This window comes from Moschus berezovskii, chromosome 4 (assembly GCF_049115385.1).
Source record: "Moschus berezovskii isolate FMDL1 chromosome 4, NW_MosBer_1.0, whole genome shotgun sequence".
Lineage (NCBI taxonomy): Eukaryota > Metazoa > Chordata > Mammalia > Artiodactyla > Moschidae > Moschus > Moschus berezovskii.
Window position 1 is genome coordinate 93,220,492 of NC_142463.1, and position 20,141 is coordinate 93,240,632.

The following is a 20,141-nucleotide window of genomic DNA, read 5'->3' on the forward strand; positions in this document are numbered from 1 at the left end:
CCCAGATTATTTCAAATAGTAGTGAACTCCGGGAGTTGGTGATGGACAGGGAGGCCTGACGTGCTGTGATTCATGGGGTCGCGGAGAGTCGGACACAACTGAGCGACTGAACTGAACTGAAGATATGAACACGAAAGCATTTCTATAAACCCCAAAGTGCTAAACAAATCTGAACTACTATGTGAGGTTCCATCCCAAGTGCCAAAAATTTCAGCTGCAAATTCATAGCTTCACGGGCTATGATAATCTCCCATACCCACACCTCATGTCTCTCCAATGACTGAAATTCATAAATAAAATTAAGTGCCAGGATCACTGGAACACAAGACTTACTTAACAGCCCTCAATATCCTTAGGTGGTTGAAATGATTAATACTATCTGTTATGTTCTTAAAAAGTGGCTACTTTATAAATCTCAAAGCAAATCTCAAGGTAAGTTGTTGGTACAGTCATTTAAATTTCAGCTCCATTAAAAAAAAAATTAGTTGGAGGACAAAAATCAGCAGGGAATATTTAGAGATATTTTATTCTATCAATTCTTTAGACTGGGTACTGTCTACTGACATATAAGCTTGATCCACTAGAGACTACCTAATATGAAAGTTAAAAAAATCACCATTAGAAAACCAAGATATTCCCCCCACCCCCAAGTTTCTGGCTTATTTCTCAGATATGTCTCTTGGTCTATCGATTAGAATAGAAAATTTGCTGCATTTTTCTAAACGAAAAAATTGATAGAGAACATTAATTCTGCTCTCAGCAATATCCTTGTTAAATAGGGACTTAGGATAATTAAGAACTATATTTAAGAAAATTATTTTCAGTCCCTTTTCCAATATTTATAAAAATAGGATTCCTTAACCTTCAAAGGGCAAAACTCCTTTTAAAAAAAAGAAAAAGAAAAAAGAAAATCTACTACAAAAGTCAGCACTTCGGTACCTGATTGTGGTAATAAGGCCAAAATCCAAGACGAAGCCCTTTATTGCACACCGTGTTCCAACATCTTGGGCAGCCCCATCTTGCGACCTCTCCAGATTGGCTGCTCCTGCTCTCTCTACTGCAGAGAGAACTTCAATTAGAGAAATTCTGAAGCTCATAAATCTAAACTGGATACTCCCCTCTTTGGAGGCAAGGATGGTAAAAATCACTAAAAAGATTCAAGTCAGAGAAGGTTTCATATAAAATCTAAGTGGCTTGAAACCACTATAATGCAGGTGGCTGAGAGTCTTGTGATACAAATCTGTTTACTTAAAAAATAATCTTAAGGAAAAGAATGGCAGCAAATTATTAGATAACCTGAAAAAACAGGTTATATAATCATAAATCTCTAAAAAGTGAAAGTCTCCACTAAACTAGTAGAATTTATATCTATAATACAAATTACAGCTGACCATTCATGTTCAGAATCCTTATGAAAAAAGCAAGCAAGAAAAAAACTAGGACACATTATCAACTTCTTTTTATGCCCTAAAATAACTTCACTGAAAAAATGTTTGGTTAAAAACCACTGGTTAGGAAGGAGAGGTTTCCCTGCTGACTTAAGCCTAGCTGCCCAAGCAAGGCTTCAGAAAATGTCTTTACCTACTACAATGCATAGGCAGAAGGAGCAGAGGCTATGGCGGTCTTCCTAGTGACACTTCCAAGTCAAAATGGGGTATGTTTCTGGGATAGACTGCCAACAAGTTACTGAAAGAAGAGAAACAAAAACAGCAAAAACCTGACAAGTAGGCCAATGTCCTCATGTGTTTTATCATGACATAAAAGATAAGTCTTAACTCGTTACCCTGAGGCGACCAGATCTAAATCATATCATCCACACTAATATTACCCAATTTACAAAAAACTGGATTGATTTTCAAGCTGGTTTTCCATAAAAATTTGTTCCACAAAAAAGGATGTAAAACAGGTACAAAGCATTTCTTAGACCAAGCAAGTAATAAGCCACACCCCAAAGAATTTCAACAGTTAACATTTTTTAATTAGAGTTATGAACAATCTGAACCACCTTTACCACCATGAATTTTAATCAAAAGTGTGCCACTATGTGTTATGCAACAGAATGAAGTTAATACTTTTGAGGTACTGTAACCTGTATTTACTAAATAATTTAACAATGATTTTTACCTTACCTGAGTGTGAAAATTTGAAATGGTGGTTGTTTCAATATCTTTCTTGCCCAGAATTTCCATTTTCACTGGAGTGTTGGGGAAATTAAAAGCAAAGTAGTCCAAGAAGTCTGGGAGATAAGCAGCCGCTCCATGCACTATTGCTAAAGCATAGTAAGCAGCATTTTTCTCGTTTTCACTGAATGTCAAAGCAAGAAACTCCTCAGAAAATCTCTCCATCTCCATTGGAGACAAAAATGAGAGTTCATCCATGTAAGCGTGAAGGACAAGAGCACCACCATTGGACTGGTGTTCCTCATGAATAAAGTTGCTAAATTTAGTACCTGTTTTTAAGAAATTTCTACGAATAGAATGTTCCTGGTGAGTCATAAAAGGTGTTTGTACTCCTTGGGGTACCCGATATTCTTGCATGCCCAAATTTAATCGACACAGCTGTTCATCTTTCAGATACCTGAAGGACTCCTTATTAACTCCTGAAGTGCTATTGATTTGTCCTTGGGTGAGGATTTCCTTACTGATGCGGGTCAGGCCAGCACAGATGGTTTGTACTTCCTTATTGTACATTTTAAGGCGTCTTCCTCGCATATCTTCTCGGTGTTTCTTTTTCTTTTTCTTCTTTATTTTCTTCAAGACAAAATCATCAGCTCTCTGGGTTTTACCATTTTCATCTGGTGTTTCTGGCCACAATAATTAAAAAGAAGTTAGTTACTTAGGTCTAGTGTCAACATACAAGCTTCTTAAGGTATGCAATTTCAAATTAAACAGCCTATTTTCAGTTTCTCTGAATTTGTCATTATAATTTACATGTTTATAAAATGAGACAAAGATCTTAAAATACAAAAATATTCTGGATTGAAGACTTTGCTAAATAATGCAAAGGTAAGCATATAACCTAGTATGATTTATAATCAAAACTAAAGATAACTAAAGATAAATATGATTAATTTCACATATACCATACTGTATGGAGTATCTGTTCAGGAACTGTAAAATCTAGATTAAAGCTTGCCATAATTTGCTGTTTGTCTATAAAACTACTATGATACATACAGGCGAAGCAAACAATAACAAATTAAGCTGTAATGTCATCATTTTGCCTAACAAACTGGCAAGTTTGGGGGGGTGGCATTCTCATGTACTGTTACTAGAAATATAAACTGGTACAACTGTCATGAAGGGCAATTCGGTATCCCCAAAATGAATATGTACAAAGCCCTGAAAATATGTATAATTCTTGGCCCCATAAACTCCACCCCAAGTAAAAATTACTCAAAGAAAATAAGAAAATAATAACTAAGAAAAGACATATAAAGATATGGACGCAGTGTTATTTAGGGAATCCCCTAAATGACTAACAACAGGATATGGATTAAACTCTGGTATTTACATACAAACTCTGGTGTTTACATTAAACTCTGGATAAAATACTACCCAACCATTATAAATTATATTATAGATGAAAAGAACTGACAAATTACAAGGTTATGAAATGCTTACGTTGTCACGCTTCCAGAAAGCCTTCTCCAACAACTCATCCTCACCCAATTTGGATACCTTCTCCTGCTACGGGCTTAACACTGTACTTCCTCTATTATATAGAACTTACCATATTAATTGTCCACCTTTCCTCTGGACTGTAAGCAATACACATCTTACCTTTCTTTCCAGAGCATCTAACGTATGTATAATCTGATCTTATTTTTACAAATATTCATTCAAACATTTATTAAGTACCTACTGTATGTCAGAAACCCTTCTAAGCACTAGAGTTACAGTGCTGACTGAAACAGATCTTATCCCTACTCTCCTAGACCGTATAGTCTAATTGGACTAGAAAGTAACAGTATGCTACTCTAGATGCTAGCGAAGCTCTCTTTAGAAGGTGACATTTAGGCTGAGCCCTAAGTAATAAGAAAAGCTACGCATATTTTCTAGGGAAAAAATATTCTAGAGGGAAGCAAAAGAACTAAAGAGAAAAAAGTATGACTAATTTATATATATTCTGTATATGTACAACACAAAAAAATATATGAGAAATAAACACCAAGGTAATAATGGCAATTATCTAGGCTGGTAGCATTATAAATGTCTATCTTTCTTCTTTTTGGCTTATCTTTATTTTCTAATTTCTACAATAAATGTACATTACTTTTATAATTTTGAAAAAGTAACTTTTAATTTTTAAAGGATTATCACAGGTTGATACACCCAAAATAAAATGGCATCTTTATTTACTAGTTGGAAAATAATACTAGAAAGAAATATTCAGGACTAAATAACAGGACTAAATAACAGGTCCTGACCATCTTTCAAGCTTGGAGTGGTATTTATTATATAGAATTTATCCATCCAAAAACTGTATTTCTGATGTGATACAGTAATTCAGTGTTAAGACTGATACTCCAATAATCCTACTACTAGATCCAGGAAGAACAAGTTCAATAGCTTTTACAGTAAAGAATTTACTTGGTATAATATGTAAATGTATGACAAATCACACTACTTAATACAAAATCATTCCAAGTCATCAGATATTACAATAGTTATAAAAACTTTCTAAAGAAAATATGTAAATGTACAAGTCAGACTTTGAAGTGTACAGATACCAAATGACTTTCAGTCTGTTTAACAGAAATAAAAATTAAAATAAAAATTTAACAAAAATAAAACCTTTCATTTGCAACCATCACTTATGAGTAAACTGAAATCATATATCAAAATATAATGCAATTAGATTGTTCAAAGTTGCAAAAGGAAAGGCCATCTTTTATATGTAACTAAATCTTGGAGAATTCTTAAAATACTTAGTAATTTATATTTTTTTACCAAATAAAATTAATCTAATACTTTTCTCATGTATCAAATCAGTAATTTGGGCAATCCTCCCAAGCAACCAAATGTTAATGCCATTAAATATAAAGGTTAGACCAATTTTAAAATAGTCATCTAATTATCCTCTGCTAAATGTTTTGGCAATTTCACAGGAAAAAAATAAAAAGAAAAAATACCTCTGAATAGGTCTTGTTATTTTAAGCTTCAGAGGAGGCATTTGGTATGCAGAAGATGAATTGTGACCTAGATCTGCCACTGAAATTAACACCAAGAAGGAGCTGCCTTGATTGTAACACATTTTCTATACTATCAGCTTACCAATGGTATTTCTATGATGGCCAAGTCTCTGTGGGTTTTATTCCAAAACTCATTTATATGAGAACCATTCAATTAGTCCAACACAGTCCATCTCAAAAAAAACCACTGCACAAGGAAATGAAAAGGGCCTTAAATTGATTGCAATCTCATATTTCAACATAAAAGTTTAAAATATGAAATAAATGTCAATCTCCTTACTAATCCTATTTTTCAAATTTTGATTCTTATCTAAGCCTCAGATAAAGAAAGCCTGCATTTATAGAAAAATGTGAGACTACCTGTATCATACTATGAATTTTCATGAATAAAATTTATTTTTGTATTATTGTGACGGCAACTACTAAGAATAGCACACATATATGAAATTGTTCAAGGTTATTACAGGAAGTTAGTCACTGTTGCTTTTAGAGAAGGATACCAAAGTTATCTTGCCTTTCATTAAAAATGTTATTTATAAGTCAATGTCTTTGCAATAAATATCAAATCAATGCTATATACCTTAAACTTACACAATGTTATATGTCGATTACGTATCAATTTTTTAAAAAGGGCAATGTCTAAAGTCTTCACAATCCTTCCATTTCTAGTAGAGAGTTTTTAGTTTTCCAGAGAACGTATTCAAGTGTATTTCCCTACAGCGGAAAAGTTATTATTTATTGTCATCAGATTAAAGATAAGTATGTAATACTACAGAGGAAGATATACATTTGAGAGATAAACTGCTGGCTGTCTGTTTAAAAAGGGCATTATAACTATAGATTAATACATGACACTATCCATAAAATCCTTATATATGCTAATACCATTAATATATTATCAATTATTAAATAGTACCATTTATATAACATCACTATTGAAAGCCTTCATTAATGCAAAAAAATTACCTTTTCACATTACAAAATTTAAATCCATCAACACCATTCTTATGCTTGAATTACAGCTTAGAACTGAAAAACAGGTAATATCCTCAATTTCTAAAAATCATGATGGATAAGCAAAAGCAAAACAATTATAATTTTTTTTAATATTTTACTAATCATAATAAAGAATAAAGGCTAACCTCAAATAAATACTCTTTGGTCTTATTAAGAGTTCTTCCAGCTCCATATAAAAACCTGACTCAAAAGGAAAAATAAAAAACTGCAGATTTGGAAGGCCATCATGTTAGTAATCACTGTACACTTAATAACACTGCCATGCTTTACCCACAACCCCTCTAATTATGGTGTTTAAAAAAGTGATTGGCTAGATTTGAATCCCTGTCCCAACACTTCCTAACAGTATTACCTTTCCAAGTTAATTTCTTTGTATTACTACCCTGTTTCCCATTGGTAAAAAAGTACAGTAGCTCCTCATTAAATCAGTGTGCAAAGTAAATGAAACAAAGCATATAAAGTATTTAGAATAGTTCCAAAACATGACAAATACTCGATACATAACACCTCTGGGAAAGCTCATAAATTTCCTTAATTTTACCACATAAAACATTATTAATACTAGTATCTATTTCAGAGTTATGTAAGAATTAAATGAGACAATGAATATAAAGCCCTCGTTACAGTATCTGACACACAGTAAGTTCTCTCAACACCTTTATCTCTTTCATAATAATATTTTATAACATTCCTTGAAATAACTGGTAATAATTCTGGGATATCAAAACTAGAGCTAGTGGTGGGCCACAGAGAATCACATAAAAGGGGATATCTTTGAAAGAGGGAAGAAAACTATTATTCATTAAGTGCCTGCTAGGGATCATGTGTGTTTATCTCATTTTAATCTCCTAACCAGTGAAGGAGATACATAAATTCTTTTTACAGAGAAGAAAACAGAGCTTGAAACAAGATATGTTACTTCTGCGTGTGTGTATGCTCAGTCATGTTTGACTCTGACCCCATGGACTGTAGCCGCCAGGCTCCTCTGTGCATGGAATTTTCCAGGTCAGAATACTGCAGTGGATTGCCATTTTCTTCTTCAGGGATCTTCCCCACCCAGGGATCAAACCCACCTCTCCTGTGCCACCTGGGAGGCCCACGTTACTTAAGTCACAAAGGGAACAGGTGACAAAATAGATTTAAACTCTTTACCTGTCTGACCCCAAAATTCTTCTTTCTGCCTTCTCTCTCCCTATTCTCCCTAGATCTATTCTCCCTAGATGATAAAATTAAAATTATCTAACTACAATCAACAGACCTGAGGTGACCTGGAAGAACCTTAAATAAATAAGTGGAGCATCACACAGTCAAAAAATAGCAATTTTACTGAGTGCCCACTACATGATAATTCAGCATAATCACAAAAATAACATTATTAAGGTTATGTAAATATGTCCTTAAAGGCTTCTTCATCCCTCTCTAGGTGAGTAAAGAAATATATCAGTCCCTGAAGGTATTGCTCTGATAAATGAGATTATTTATCTCAGTTCTCTGTATGTGCTGTGCTGGGCTGTGCTTAGTCTTTCAGTCGTGTCTGACTCTTTGCGACCCCATGGACTGTAGCCCGCACAGGCTCCTCTGTCCATGGGGATTCTCCAGGCAAGAATACTGGAATGGGTTGCCATTTCCTTCTTCAAGGGATCTTCCCAACCTAAGGATTGAACTGTGCGTCTCCTGCATTGCAGAGATTCTTTACGCTAGGGCCACCTGGGAAGCCTGAGCAACTCTAAATGTCTGAGTCAAAATTCATAATTAACTCATACACGAATTTGGATTGAGTACTGTTGGGCTGGTATGCAGAAACGTGTCTCTTAGCTGCATGGCCTTCTTCAGAGATCAGCAAACTTCTACAAAGAGCCAGAAAGTAAGTTTGCAGGTCACACTGTCTGTCCCAACTACTGCCTATACTGCTGCAGTGCAAAAACTCTGAATGTACACAATACATCTAATGAGAAGAGTGGTGTTCCAGTAAGATTTTATTTCTGGACACTGAATTTTTAATTTCATATGATTTTCACATGTCATATATTTTTCCCAGCCAATTAATGTGTAAAAACATTCTCGGCTCACAGGTTATACAAAAATAAGCAGTGGAATTGATTTTTGACAAAGGTACAGAAGTGATTCAATGAAGGAAGCACAGTCTTTTCACCAAAAGGTGCTGGAGCAATTAGATATCATAAGCCAAAAAAAATGAACCTCGACCTAAACCACACATATTATAAAAAACTAACTCAAATGGATCAGAGATTCAAATGTAAAAGTTGACATTAAATAAAACTTTTGGAAAAACAGTAGAAGAAAATCTTTGGGACCGAGGTCTTGGGACCTTAGACGTGACACCAAAAGCATAATCCAAAAAAGAAAATCAACAGATTGAACTTCAATAAAATTAAAAATATTTGCTCTCTGAAAGACACTGTTACGAGGACGCAAAGACAAATAACAGAGTGGGAGAAAATATTTGCAAACCATTATTCTGATAAAGGATATACAAATCTGTAATACACGAAGAATTCTCAAAACTCAAAAATAAAAAAGCCAAAAAATAATAATAAAATAGAAAATGGGCAGAAGACATAAAGGGACATTTTACTGATGAGACTATATGGACAGCAAATGATGGCATGGAAAGGTGTTAAATATCACTAGCCATTGGGGAGATGCAATTTCAGTCCGTGGTGAGGTATCATTACACATACTAAAACAGTAAAATAAAAATAGTAACAATACCATATACTGGCAAGGATGTAGAGAGAGTAGATCTCTCATACACTGCTGGTGGGAATGTAAAATGGTACAGATATTTCAAGAAATAGTTTGGCCATATCTTTGAAAAACAAAACCTAAACATACATTTGCCAGCAACTACATTCACAGAGAAATGAAAATTCACGTTTACACAAAAACCTGAACATGAAGTTCACAGAAGCCTTGTTCAAAATGGCCAAATTGGAAACAACCAAAATGTCCTTCAACAAGTCACTAGTTAAGCGGTGGCATATCCATACCATAGAACACTACTCAGCAATGAAAATAAGTTAGCTAATGATACATACAACTTGAACAGATCTCAAGGACATGCTGGGTGGAAAAAAATCTCAAAAGATTGCAAACTATATATTCCATTTATGTAACATTCTCAGAATGACAAAATTATAGACATGGAGAACAAATTAGTGGTTTCCAGGGATTGGGGAAGGTGAGGAGACACAGGAAGTTCTAATATTACAAAAACAGAACACAAGGGGGATTTCTGTGGTGATGGAATAGTCCTGTAACTTGATTGCAGTGGTGGTTAAACTAATCTACAACTGTTAAAACAGCAAAAATTATACGCACATCATCATAACAATGCTAATTTTACTGATGTTGATATTATATAATAGTTATGTAAGATGTAACCTCTGGAGGAAATTAGTGTAGGGTAAAGACCTCCTTGTATTATTTTTGCCATTTCCTGTAAGTATATAATTATCTCAAAATAAGTTAAAAGAGTGCCCGAAAATCTGAGGATAAGGAAAGATATAGTTCTATAAATAACAAGGGTCCAGCAACTCTCCTGATTAACCTTAGAGTTGTTTCAAGGACCAAGCATGACAAAATAACAAAAAGCAGCTTTAACAGTACCTAGTAACAGCCAGACATTGTTTTAAGTGCTTTCCACATAGTGTCTCACTTAAGCTACAAACAATCGTACAAAAGAAATACCTCAACCTTATTTTACAGATAAGAAAACTGAAACTGAGGGAGCTTAAGGTAATTTGTCCATAGTCATACAGTAAATGGTAGAGCCATGATTTACACTCAGATTGATTCCAGAGGCAGGCCTCCAGCATATCACTATACCAAGTATAAAGATATTCAGTGGGAAAACAAAAGGTATTCGTCAAAGTGTTGTGCAAAAGCCTGGATTAAACAAAGGTTAAACCAGTTTATTTTCTGTAAGATTCTCAGAACTTTTAAAATGCCAGTGTATGTCATGTATCTCGAAGTCTATTGTATTGTTTTTCCCCCAATGTATCTGACCAGGGAAGCTTTCCCTCCAGAATACATAAACGAAGTCTCATTCAAAAGTCAAACTGTTTAAACCACAGTTATTGTGGTGATCATTTCGCAATGTACACAAATACTGAATCATTACTTTGTATACTTAAAAATAATATAATGTTATAGATCAATTATATCTCAATCTTTAAAAAAGTTAAAATGTTTAAATGACCTCACTATAACCCACTTTTCCTTCTTCACATATTGGCAAACCACAAATGCTTGGAGCTGCACTGTACAATGTGGTAGCCACTAGCTGAAAGGAAGACTATTTAATTAAAAAATAATTAGAATTAAATAAAATTAAAAATTCAGTTCCTCAGTCACATGAGCCAAGTCTTCAAGATTTGTTTGAAGGGCCACGTACTAATGGCTACCACACTGGGCAACACATTTATGGAAAACATTTTTATCACTGGAAAAAAGTTCTGGGAGGCAGCACTGGGTTAAAGGTTTGTTTTTGTTTGTTTTTTAAGACACGGCCTCTGCAATATTCAGAGACACACACTGTGAATTATTATACATGCATTTGCCACTTCCCCCATAAAAGGAGGCAAAGTCAGAAATTCTAAATGGAGCTAGCTACTGCCACTCTGATGGCAAAGAAGAGGGAAAAGGTAAGCAAAGAACTGGAAAAAATGAATAGCAATATGAGAAAGCAACACCATGCAGCTGGAAGATGAAGCTTGAACTAGGATTCAGGAGAACTGGGTTCTACTCCCTATTATGCCAATGATTTTTAAAAAATTTTTGGCACTTGTTACTAATTAACTGTGACTAGATTAGACAAGTCTCTTGACTACTTTAGGCCTGGGTTTTCACTCTTCTACAATACAAATTTGATTTGGATAATCTCTAAGATTCCCTCTGGCTCTGTACAATTAAAACCCACAAGAACACATACACACATGAAATGAGAAAGTGAGAAATAAAGGTAAAAATAAAACAGAGCAAGATTATTGCATACTGGTAGTGGAAACTGGCACTCCTGTCGGTCTGGCACAAGTTCTATTTCTCAGGATAAGACTTAGATATCACCAAAGGAAGAAAAATCTAATTCAATAAAAACTTACTGAGCAATCATTTGCAACAAACTGCACCATCACAAAACAAAATAATTAGCCCTAGGTTAAGACCAAATATGTTTAAGAAATCCAAAACTCATCCAACCTGAGAATGAAAGACTAGTTCATTAACACATAACTCAACTGCCCCAGTACTAAGAACACAGAAGTATTTAAAACTCTTTTTCAGAAGATAACGCTAAGAAATTACATACAATCATCTACAAAGTAGAAATACATGGCATAATCAAAATTCTTATCCACGTCCCCCCTCCCTTTACTAAAGAGAATGAAAATAAATGCTACAGGTACTTTTGAATAGGAAAACAGCAATTTTTGTGAATCTAATTTCTCTAGAACCCACACTCACTTAGTAGAGTCCTACATTTTCTGGACTACATTCTTAACTTTAGTAAGTTTACTGGAAATAAATAAATTCTCAATTTGTTGTGCCAGGTAAATTAAAATGCAACAGGAATTCTTAGCTCTACTATCGCCTACTGAACATTTCCACTTTTCAGAGGCTCGGCTGGTTCTATTTTCCAGGATCAAAAGAGGAGAGAAAACCCTTTTCTGAAAATTAAAAATTATTTTTACCTCCACATTAAAAAAAAAACAAACAAGATTAACTGTGTTTGATATCTCATTTTTCAAAAGCTAAGGCAGCCTGTGAGTCGAGCTAATTAATCTCGGTAAAAACTCAAATTCCTTAAGAGCCCCAAACCATACTCGTTAATATTGGGGGGGGGTACATTTTAGCGACAAGCCTTTACTTTAAACAGTTTTTAATACCCCACCTACTATCCCATGCCAAGGATCGCGCGGCGCGGAAACCCTGGCGATTTTGAAAACAAACGTAAAGGTTCCGGGAGGGAGGAATGGTAGGGGGTTAGTAACTGACAGCTCGGCCTCGAAGCAAGAAGCTTCAAGTAGGTCAGACGGTGTCGACGGTTCGAAATCCAGGGTCCACCCCAGTGGGCTTAGGGGAGTAGAGCAGCAGGAGGTAAGCGGAGGGCAGGCGTCTTTCAGGATTAAAGGGGCGGGATATCGAAACACAGAGAGACCCAGATAGAGCCCGAGCTCGGGGCAGTTCGGCTGCTCTCACCTCTCTTGGGGGCCTTGAGCAGAGGCACCCCTCCTGTCCTCTCGCCGTTTTCCTGCTTGTCCTTGTGCTTGAGCTCTCCCGGAGCGCAGGGGCCGGGGTCACCATCGCAGCCGCGGTGGTGATGGTGCTTGTGCCGCTCCTTGTGGCCCTTATGCTTGGGCCCGGCTGCGCTCACCGTCAGGGGCGAGAAGGTGAAAAGGGCCGAGGTGCCCGGGGCCGGGAGCGGGGCGGCGACAGCGGGCCCGGCGGGTGCCAGCGAAGGTGGCGGCGGAGGCGGCAGGAGCAGAGGCTCAACAGGGCCTGGGACGGTTGGGGCTGCATTCGCGGGCGGCAGCGGCCCGGGATGTTGGCGGCTGCGACGCCGCCGGTGAGGGGGAGCGAGAGGGGGGTCCTGGCTCGGCCGCCCCCGCTTCTCCTGAGACCCCCCGCTGCTCGCTCGGCGCTGCCGCTTCACTCCCCGCGGCGAGACCCCAGCGTGGGGTTTCTCCTTCCCGTCTTTGTCCGCCTCCTCCTGCGCCGCCACCGCCCGTACTACGCGCACCGCTCCGACCTGCGCAGCCATTTCACCCACAAACACACATTTAAATGGCCCGACCGCCCCCCCGTCCGCGTATCGCGCAAGCGCCGCCCGCGCACGGCCCGCTGGGCATTGGAGTCTCTCCCCCACCCTCCACTTCTCGGCCATTCTTCGGCCAGAGCTGAACATGCCGGAAGCGGCACTTCCCGGCGCTCCTCCGCAGGCCCCTCCGACAGAGCGCTATTGTAAAGTCCCCAAGGCCGCGCAGAGCCTCACGGGAGCGGTAGTTCCCCGCGCCCCCGCCGCATCGCGGGCTCGTCGAGCCGAGGAGCGGAAAGAGAGCGTGCGCCGAGTCACGCTTCGGGCTGCGACGCAACCGCCGCTGGGCGGAGAGTTGCCGCCAACCGCCTTTAACGGCCGAAACAATGTTAGTAGATTTCGAAGTCTGTAGGCGCGTTCCCATTATCGTCTCCGTGTGCCCTTCGTCATTTTACTCGGAGTAGGTGGTCTCCATAGTTACTTTACCGTTTGCTATTCCTCTCATAACCTTTGTGAGGTAAAAGAATCTACGGCCTTTTACAACCCTGGACAAGCGATGAGATGCAGAGGAAAAGGGAACGTAGTAACATAGCAGATGAGGGCGGTTTTGCTTTAAGATAGAATGGAGCTGCAAATCAGACATTTCTGAACCTCTTCCTGGGCAGTAATTGCTATGGTTACAAGCACAGGCGCGACAAGGCAGGTGCAAGAATTGCCTAGGAGCCTGCTGAGCGCCGCCCACCTCTCCCATTGAGTCACAGCCCCTCTAGTGCCTGGAAAGGTAGAGTCTATCCATTATTTAAATCCATTCCTGCAGTTGCGGAAAAATTCTAGATGGAAAAGTATGTTTTGAAATTTCTTAAGATTTTTTAAAATCGTAAATATACGGCTGCATAAATTTGAGAAGTGTGTCGGCCATAGCACACTCCAGAAATCATCACTACTCACCAAGTTTTCTGCCTGGAAATTTATTTACAATTTGATTGTCAGGTTACAATTTTACCGCCTTGATAAAGATATTTGGAAGTAATTGATTACAATAAACTACTCAAGATAAAATCATTGTGGTTTGATACCACTAGTATCAAGAAGTATTCAGCTCAGTGAACACTATAGTTTAAAAACTAGAAAATTTATTCAGCACCTCTTGTATACAGTACACTATACAATAAAAAGGTAATATTTCATCTGATGTGTGTCTTCATTGGGATTCCTAATGAACAATATTGAAGAACAAATGTCTATGTATTTCATTTTCATAAAGTTATAAACTTTTTAAGTGAAATCATTATTAGTCAAGGGGAATCCTTTGTAATAATCACCCACTAACTTGTTTGTTATATACAATTAGATTTGAAAGGTCAACTTTCTTAAGGCAAATCCGTACTAATATAGAAAAAATTTTAACTAGTAGTACCTCTGGTTAGTTGGATATAAGTTGTACATGTTTTACAGGACCTTTGAAATGACAAAATGCTACTGTATAAACAAAGCATGTTTATACAGCTACTTTGTTGTTCTGTCTTTATTTTTGATTGAAGGATAATTGCTTTACAATATTATGTTTGTTTCTTCCCTACATCGACATGAATCAGCCATAGGTAAGCACAGTCACTTCCCTCTTGAACCTCCCTCCCGCTTTCCACCCTACTATTTTGTTGATTATTTTTCTAGATTTGGTAATTGAACAACTTTGGCTAAAGCTTATCAGTAATTGAACATTCTGTTATTTGGTATATCCAAACAAAGGACTGATTATTGTCATTAAGTGTATATTTTATTCTTTTTAGGTGTAACTTCTTTTCTCAATACTTTGTTTCCTACAACACTTGGAAAAAGATGTGTACTTCATTTAGACAGAAATAACTCCCAGGAAATAATTTTCACAAGCAGCAATTTTGTACTGCAACCACAAGGTAAGATTTTTCAAAACACTTTTTATAGTAACTTCTGAGAATGTAGACATTTAATTGAGGTCACATTTTTACAAATCTTTTAAGTTTATATTTAGGTAGAAAGGTTAAAGTAGAATAAAAATAACTTCTAAAAAGGAAAAATAAGTCCATTCTAAAACTTTCTCATACAGCCTTCTCTGTTGCTGCTGCTAAGTCACTTCAGTCGTGTCCGACTCTGTGCGACCCCATAGACGGCAGCCCACCAGGCTCCTCCGTCCCTGGGCTTCTCCAGGCAAGAGCACTGGAGTGGGTTGCCATTTCCTTCTCCAATGCATGAAAGTAAAAAGTGAAAGTGAAGCCGCTCAGTCGTGTCTGACTCTTAGCGACCCCATGGACTACAGCCCACCAGGCTCCTCCATCCATGGGATTTTCCAGGCAAGAGGACTGGAGTGGGGTGCCATTGCCTTCTCTGTACATAAGCTTAAATGACAAACTCCTATTTTGCTTTCCAACCCAATGTAAATGAGATGAAATGTAAAACTTCTGACACTTATTTGCATACTGGTCTTCTTTTAAAGCTATTAACATTATCACCATATCTTCATGGTTGATATTATGAGTATACACTTATTTTTAGCTAGCAGTATTCTATTAGTTTTATTTGCAGATTCACTTGCAGGCAATATTCCAAAGCTGTTTTAAATTTTCCAAGTTGATGGTGGGTTCCTTGGTCCTTTGGGTTTTGAAAAACGATTTGCAAAACCTGGAAACAAAAATAAAACTGAATGAAGAAAGATCTCTTATATAAAATGAACACTTTTTCTTTTGAGTATATTGTAATATGTGGAAATATATGGATTTTTTTCCCTAAAAGGTTAGCATCTTTGATCAATTTAGTAATAGATTATAAAAGCATTCTAGTAATTACATTAGTGCTTTAATGATGACAGTAGAATTCTAATAACACCTTAAATTTGTGGAACACCTACAAATTTAATAAGGTAATAATTAGATGGTTATAATTCAGTTGAGTTCAGTCACTCAGTCGTGTCCGACTCTTAATAGCCTTTAGTAATTTAGTATTTTTTTCTCCAATATTGAGATAATATTGACATATATATGTTTACATGTGATATATGTACGTTTAAGGTTATATGATTTGATACACATAAATACTGTGAAATGATTAGCATGTTAAGGGTAACACCTCCATCCCCTCACATCATCGCCATCTTGTTTGATGAGTTTTTAAGATTTTTCTTTAAGAGCTTTCAAATATATAATACAGCACTGCCTGCAATACAGGAGACCCATGTTTGATCCCTGGGTCGGGAAGATCCCCTGGAGAAAGGAATGGCATCATCTCTAGATTACTTATATTACCTTATATAATGTAAATGCTGTATAAATAGTTGCTGGTGTATGGCAATTGATGGAGGGCTTCCCTAGTGGCTCAGAAGGAATCTGCCTGCCAATGCAGGAGACATGGGTTCAATCCCTGGTCTGGGAAGATCCCACATGCCACAGAGCAACTCAGCCCATTGTTACTTTCAGTAGCTAATTCATATCTGACTCTTTGCCACCCCGTGGACTGCAGCAAGCCAGGCTTCCCTCTCCTTCACTATCTCCCGGAGCTTGCTCAAACTGATGTCCTTTGAATTGGTGATGCCATCCAAGCATCTCATGCTCTGTCACCCCCTTCTCCTCCTACCCTCAATCTTTCCTAGCATCGGGGTCTTTTCCAATGAGTCAGCTCTTCATTAAGCCCTTGTTGTAAAGTAAGACAGGCCATGAGCTATTCAAGTGGTGTGTTGGATAGAAAAGAAGAAAACAAGGAACATTTATGTTTCAGGCAAAGTTTGGTGCTTTTTTCATAGGTTATAGAATGTCCTATATGAACTTTTTAACTAAATGATTTAATAAGAATAATTACTTTTTTTCTAAATATAACATTTTAAACCTTAGAGTTAATGTAATCCAAGCAAAAATTTTAAAACACAAGAAACAGATCCAGAGATTCTAGTTAAATACTTTGCCTTGGTGAGATAGGGACCCTAACCCCAATTGTGGCAGAGATTGCTACCTGTCCACCCAAATTTTTCTTCGTTTCTTCTTCAGAAATAGAATAGTATATGGGAAACTTATCTGCCCAACGTTATTGCATTTTTCCAGTGTCTTTTATAGTTTGGATGTAGCGCATGCATAGCATAATGTTGCCTCTTCCAGGCTAGTGCCGCAAGTCCTGAAGAGGCCGTCACACCTCTTCAACATTTTTCTCTCTTCTTGCCACCTACGGTATGAATGCGGCTGCAACAGTTTTGATCATGCTGCTGCTGCTAAGTCACTTCAGTCGTGTCCGACTCTGTGCGACCCCATAGACGGAAGCCCACCAGGCTCCCCCGTCCCTGGGATTCTCCAGGCAAGAACACTGGAGTGGGTTGCCATTTCCGTCTCCAATGTGTGAAAGTGAAAAGTGAAAGTGAAGTCGCTCAGTCGTGTCTGACCCTTAGCGACCCCACGGACTACAGCCAACCAGGCTCCTCCATCCTTGGGATTTTCTAGGCAACATGCAGATAAGGACAATACCATGGAGCAACAGTTCCTCAGGGTGTGGTTCCTGGGACTACTGGAGGTCCCCCAGACCTTCTCAGGGGGGTCTGCTTTTTGGCTAATAATTTTTAGTAGTAATGTCCTATACCATTTACTATGCTTCTTACAAAAAAATTCTATAGTGTATATAATACTACCTTAAATAGTATGAATTTATGTTATATAAATAGTAGAATGCTTAATATAAAATTATTTTAAATTTATAGTTTATATTAAAGAGCAACTGGGCAAACCGTTCCTTTAAACTGTCAGAATTGTGCTTCACCTTCTACTGTCGAATGAGTTTTACTAAGATTATATAGTAGCATCATCTGTTCTTTTCATCACACTTGCATATTTCTTATAACTGCTTAGATATGAATTAAGTATTAATAGTATTTCAGAATTTCTGCATGTATCTTTCACATTCATTTATTACATGCCAACATGATCATGTGGTACCTAGTTTTATTTTCCACATATGCTAGGTAATTCAGACCTAAGTAACATGTAAGAGGAAGCTGAAAATAAAAAGATAAATGACGTGAAAAAGAATATAAACATAAGGACTTATACATGTAACCTTAAATCATATTAATGTTGTATCTCTTATACTGCAAATGAATAATTAAGGTAAACATTTTTTTAACTCTACTGGCAAGTAACACACATACCAAAATTCAAAAAGGAGCTGGAGTTATTTGACTGAACAGTCTCTGTAGGCTTGTTTATTGGGGAAGAATTACAGATACCTAGAATCAAAAGAAAAAAATGTAAGGGAAAGAATGAATATAGACTCAGACCACATAATTGTTGAGGTTAAACGTTTCCTCCAAATTAATTAATACTTCTAGATAAACATCACATGTAACAAACTATAAATGCTTACAAATGAGTTCATACTATAATTTTCTCATTTTTGTGTGCATTTCTTTAAAGTTTTCTAACACTAAAGAGAATCACCAAAAGATTCAAGAATATGATCTATTTTATTGTGAATCTACTTTTTATGGGGTTTACATTTTGGTTTTCAACTGCATCTTACTTTGCAATCTGATCACTCTTAAGTACATTTTAAAATAATTTGTTCTCCATATTAGCTCATCTATAGCAAGTCTTTAGTTTTTCTTTCACCATCCTCTACTCTGGAATATCTGTATTCACTTTCCAACCAACATTTTTCCCATTATAGATATTTCTAGTTAGGTCCAGAATCTCCCAAAAAGCAATGTTATGTTGCTTTGTTTTGCTATTTTAGCTCCATATAGGCAGACTTAAAAATACATTTCTCTTCCTATCACCTTAATATATTCATACATCAGTATCTACCCAATTCTGCAAACAATCCAGTGAAAACATGGTCCATATTTTGCACAAGTACTGTCTTATCACCAAAAAAAGATAATTTCAGGCTTGTATGAAGTTTCTAGGAAACAGTACATAATTGGGGAGAAATCACTAAATATACGCCTTTATTTGTTCTCATCATTTTCAGAATATAGTGTGAAGACTGCATAGATGTTTGTACACACAAAAAATTCTAGAAAGCCCTCACACTTCCTGGAGCGACATCAGTATGAATCACTAGAGTATATCATGAATTTCAGTCAGATTCAAGTAAAATATTTATTGAATACCTACTAGTGCTAAGAACTGGGCTAGCCGCTGATGATAGAGACATGGATAATGAGTGGGTGAAGGTGAGAAAGTTCAGGAGATAGCTATCATCCCTATATTGCACATGAACTGAGAGTTGTGTACATCCTTCAGAAAGAAAACAATTGTCCCAAAAGGCAAAATTGGCATTTTATAACTGGAGACAAAAATTTTGCATATATATAGTGAAATACTACTATTTTGCTTATAGCTTGTCATGGATACTTTTATGCTTCCTGCCCAGCATTAACTCCTTCTTCTGATAATTGAATTTTACTTTAAGAAATCACCCCTTTCCAATGTTCACCTCCCATGTCTTTTGTGGAGTTGACCTACCCATAGATCAAAGAGCTGATTTATGACCAAGGCTATCAGGGTCACACCAGTTGTTTAGATCTGACCTCATTCTCTATTGGTCAGTGTCCACGTGTAACAATTGTTAAATATTAGGCAACCATTAAATGTACTGGCGATGATTGGTTTAGGTTTAGCCAAGACAAGCAGGCCTAACAACACTAGTTAGTCATCCATCAAGCTGTGACTTGAGCAACCAGGAAGGAGCTCATTTTTTTTCATCATAAGCCTGAAAATCACATGGTAAAAGCTTGCCTGAGTATTCTAACAGACAGAAACAAAGTTGGGAGATGTGGAATAAGAGATTAGGCCCTAATTATATCATTTGAACTCTTGGTCATGAGTCAATAAATTCCTCTTTTCTGCTTAAACTAGCTTAAGTTGGGTTTTCTATCACTTGCACGTAAAGGATTTCTCAGCAACTAAAGTTTCCCACCAAAAGTAGCTTTGGATGTCATAGCTGACATCTTCAATTCTTGTCACCAGCAGCCATAAGATCTTTTCAAAAAACAGATTGTGTAACATATCTGTCTAAAACTCTTCTGTGACTTCCTATTGGGTCATTAACATGACCTATACAGGTTTATTTTCTGCTTTTTTTAAGAGAAAGAAAATGATGTTTCATGAATGTGAGGTCGCTCAGTCGTGTCCAACTCTCTGC

General features: G+C 37.1%; 2 protein-coding genes and 1 long non-coding RNA gene across 8 annotated transcripts in view; 1 reads left to right on the forward strand and 2 right to left on the reverse strand.

Annotated features, from left to right (window-relative positions):
* Positions 1-13,275, reverse strand: part of RSBN1 (round spermatid basic protein 1) — a 42,836-nt gene extending 29,561 nt beyond the window's left edge. The window contains exons 1-3 of one of the 2 annotated variants that reach the window (XM_055402967.2): positions 12,431-13,275; positions 2,578-2,803; positions 940-1,057 (exon numbers count right to left, since the gene is read on the reverse strand). In XM_055402967.2, coding sequence (XP_055258942.1) covers positions 940-1,057; positions 2,578-2,803; positions 12,431-13,136 — 1,050 coding nt within the window. In that variant the 5' untranslated portion in view covers positions 13,137-13,275. Of the gene's footprint in view, positions 1-939; positions 1,058-2,129; positions 2,804-12,430 lie in introns of both variants that reach the window. The other variant, XM_055402966.2, reaches the window with a different exon arrangement.
* Positions 12,198-20,141, forward strand: part of LOC148778093 (uncharacterized) — an 84,003-nt gene continuing 76,059 nt past the window's right edge. Inside the window, exons 1-2 of one of the 4 annotated variants that reach the window (XR_016037260.1) lie at positions 12,198-12,328; positions 14,777-15,642. This is a non-coding gene — a long non-coding RNA (uncharacterized LOC148778093). Of the gene's footprint in view, positions 12,329-13,134; positions 13,447-14,776; positions 15,643-20,141 lie in introns of those variants that run through there. The other 3 variants (XR_016037258.1, XR_016037257.1, XR_016037259.1) reach the window with 3 other exon arrangements.
* Positions 15,502-20,141, reverse strand: part of PTPN22 (protein tyrosine phosphatase non-receptor type 22) — a 67,358-nt gene continuing 62,718 nt past the window's right edge. For both annotated transcript variants that reach the window (XM_088835593.1, XM_055402968.2), the window contains 2 exons: positions 18,145-18,222; positions 15,502-15,644 (listed from right to left, as the gene is read on the reverse strand). In XM_088835593.1, coding sequence (XP_088691719.1) covers positions 15,580-15,644; positions 18,145-18,222 — 143 coding nt within the window. In that variant the 3' untranslated portion in view covers positions 15,502-15,579. The remainder of the gene's footprint in view (positions 15,645-18,144; positions 18,223-20,141) is intronic.